Raw genomic sequence first — 2903 nt, 5'->3', positions numbered from 1 at the left:
AGGGGATGGGGGGTGAGGGGATGGGGGGGTGAGGGGGATGGGGGGAGGGGGATGGGGGGAGGAGGATGGGGGGGTGAGGGGGATGGGGGGGAGGGGGATGGGGGGTGAGGGGGATGGGGGGTGAGGGGGATGGGGGGGAGAGGGATGGGGGAGGGGGATGGGGGGGTGAGGGGGATGGGGGGAGAGGGATGGGGGGAGGGGAATGGGGGGGTGAGGGGGATCGGGGGAGGGGGATGGGGGGTGAGGGGGATGGGGGGGAAGGGGATGGGGGGTGAGGGGGATGGGGGGGTGAGGGGGATGGGGGGGAGGGGGATGGGGGGAGGGGGATGGGGGGAGGGGATGGGGGGAGGGGGATGGGGGGGTGAGGGGGATCGGGGGGAGGGGGATGGGGGGGAAGGGGGATGGGGGGAAGGGGATGGGGGGAGGGGCTTACCTGTCCTCGGACTGCGTGATGAGTCGTCGACAGGTTTCCATTTGTACATCCAGACCCCTTTTCATGCTGCACATCTCCATATACTCGTGCAAGTGTCTGTTCATATCATTCTTTGCCGTGGCCAATTCCAACTGTAACCCCAGAGAGAGAGAGTGAGAGAGAGAGAGAGAGAGTGAGAGACAGAGAGAGAGAGAGAGTGAGAGAGAGGGAGAGAGAGACAGAGACAGAGAGAGAGTGAGAGAGAGAGAGGCAGAGAGAGAGAGAGAGAGTGAGAGAGAGGGAGTGAGAGAGAGAGAGACAGAGAGAGAGACAGAGAGAAAGACAGAGAGAAAGACAGAGAGAGAGAGACAGAGAGAGAGACAAAGAGAGAGACAGAAAGACAAAGAGAGAGACAGAAAGACAAAGAGAGAGAGAGACAGAGAGAGAGACAGAGACAGAGAGAGAGAGAGAGACAGAGAGAGAGTGAGAGAGAGAGAAACAGAGAGAGAGAGAGATAGAGAGACAGAGAGAGACAGAGAGAGAGACAGAGAGAGAGAGACAGAGAGAGAGAGAAAGAGAGAGAGACAGAGAGAGAGAGAGAGACAGAGAGAGAGAGACAGAGAGAGAGAGAAAGAGAGAGAGAGACAGAGAGAGAGACAGAGAGAGGCAGAGAAAGAAAGACAGAGAGAGAGAGAGACAGAGAGAGAGAGACAGATAGAGAGAGATAGAGAGAGAGGCAGAGAGAGAGAGAGACAGAGAGAGAGGCAGAGAGAGAGAGACAGAGAGAGGGACAGAGAGAGAGAGAGAGAGACAAGAGAGAGAGACAAAGAGAGAGAGAGTGAGACAGAGAGGCAGAGAGAGAGTGTGAGAGAGAGAGAGGAGAGAGAGACAGAGACAGAGAGAAAGAGAGAGACAGAGAGAGAGACAGAGAGAGAGAGAGACAGAGAGAGAGACAGAGAGAGACAGGGAACGTTGGGTGTGAGCTCTCACCTCGATTTGATCGATGGTTTGCTGATATTCTTTCTCTCGCGTTTTGAAGAGACACTCAGTGTCTTTAATAACTTTCTCTAAAGTCTCCTCCTGCTGGAATAGGACAGAGTGAACGAGAGAGAGAGAGAGATAGAGAGATAGAATTCCCCAATTCCCAGACACATAATTACCCCCATTGATAATTACCCCCTGCTGGAATAGGATAGAGGGAACGAGAGAGAGATCCCCAAATCTCCCCCTCTCTCTCCATCCCCCTCCTCTCTCTCACTCCGCCCCTGTCTCATCATAGAATCATAGAAACCCTACAGTGCAGAAGGAGGCCATTCGGCCCATCGAGTCTGCACCGACCACAATCCCACCCAGGCCCTACCCCCACATATTTTACCCGCTAATCCCTCTAACCTTCGCATCCCAGGACTCTAAGGGGCAATCTTTAACCTGGCCAATCAACCTAACCCGCACATCTTTGGACTGTGGGAGGAAACCGGAGCACCCGGAGGAAACCCACGCAGACACGAGGAGAAGGTGCAAACTCCACACAGACAGTGACCCAAGCCGGGAATCGAACCCGGGACCCTGGAGCTGTGAAGCAGCAGTGCTAACCACTGTGCTACCGTGCCACCCCTGTTTCCTTCCCTGTCCTCCTCTCTCCCTCTCCGTCCCCCACTCTCTCTCTCTCCTCCGCTCCCTTCCCCTTCTCTTCTTCCCTCTCTGCCCGCTCCCCCCCCCCCCCTCCCCTCTCGCCCGCCCACCCACCCCGCAGTGACCTGGCGCACTCTGGGCCCTCAACGCAGACGGGCGCCCCGGGGACCCCTCACCTCATTCACCACGTCCCCCGATGAGGTGGTGTAACCGGAGAGGTCGTCCCAGAGCAAGAGGGTCTCCTCGGTCTCCTCCCAGGTCAGACTGTCGCAATCATCCTCAAAATCGTACTCTCTCCTGTGTGGGGGGGGGCGTGGGGGGGAGAGAGAGAGCGACACACAGTGAGTGAGAGCTTGGAGGGGGATGGCGCTAATGCAACTTCCCAGATATAGCTGTACATCGAGGAACAAGAGGGAGGGATGAACTCTGGAAAATCGCTCGATAAACGGTTCTGAGCCAAGAGTCCGTGGGTTTACAAACTCCCGGGTTCCGATGGACATCCCTCCCACCCCCAAACCTCTGGAAAGAAACGGCCCGTGAGATAGTTGATGCGTTTTCCAGAGTTCCCCAGGTTCGGAAAGCCTCTATTCAATTGGAAGTTACTGGTGGGTATATTCGGTCTATCTCCTTGTGTGATTCTCTATCTCACTCTCTCCCTGTCTCTCTTAATCCCCCTCCCCGCCTCTCTTAACCACCCCCCTCCCTGTCTCAGTGTCTCAATCTCTCTCTCTCCACTTTGTCTCTCTCTGTACCTCTCTCTCTCCCTCCCTCTCTCTCTCTCTCTTCCTCTCTCTCTCTCTCTCCCCCTCTCTCTCCCCCCCTCTCTCTCTGTCCCCCTCTCTCTCCATCTCTCACCCTC

The 2903-nt window shown here is 56.5% G+C and overlaps 1 protein-coding gene across 1 annotated transcript; it reads right to left on the bottom strand.

Moving 5' to 3' along the window:
• Positions 1-401: 401 nt before the first annotated feature.
• Positions 402-2341, bottom strand: LOC144491238 (non-homologous end joining factor IFFO1-like; the record flags this gene model as incomplete). The annotated part of the gene is made up of 3 exons (XM_078208920.1): positions 402-564; positions 1403-1495; positions 2221-2341. Coding segments are annotated over 3 exons (349 nt in total), but the record flags the coding sequence as incomplete, so codon positions are not given.
• Between the last annotated feature and the right edge of the window lie 562 nt (positions 2342-2903).

Source organism: Mustelus asterias, unplaced genomic scaffold (genome assembly GCF_964213995.1).
Source record: "Mustelus asterias unplaced genomic scaffold, sMusAst1.hap1.1 HAP1_SCAFFOLD_4799, whole genome shotgun sequence".
Classification (NCBI taxonomy): Eukaryota; Metazoa; Chordata; class Chondrichthyes; order Carcharhiniformes; family Triakidae; genus Mustelus; species Mustelus asterias.
The sequence above is the reverse complement of the archived record's forward strand: the minus strand, read 5'-3'. Positions and strand labels throughout refer to the sequence as shown.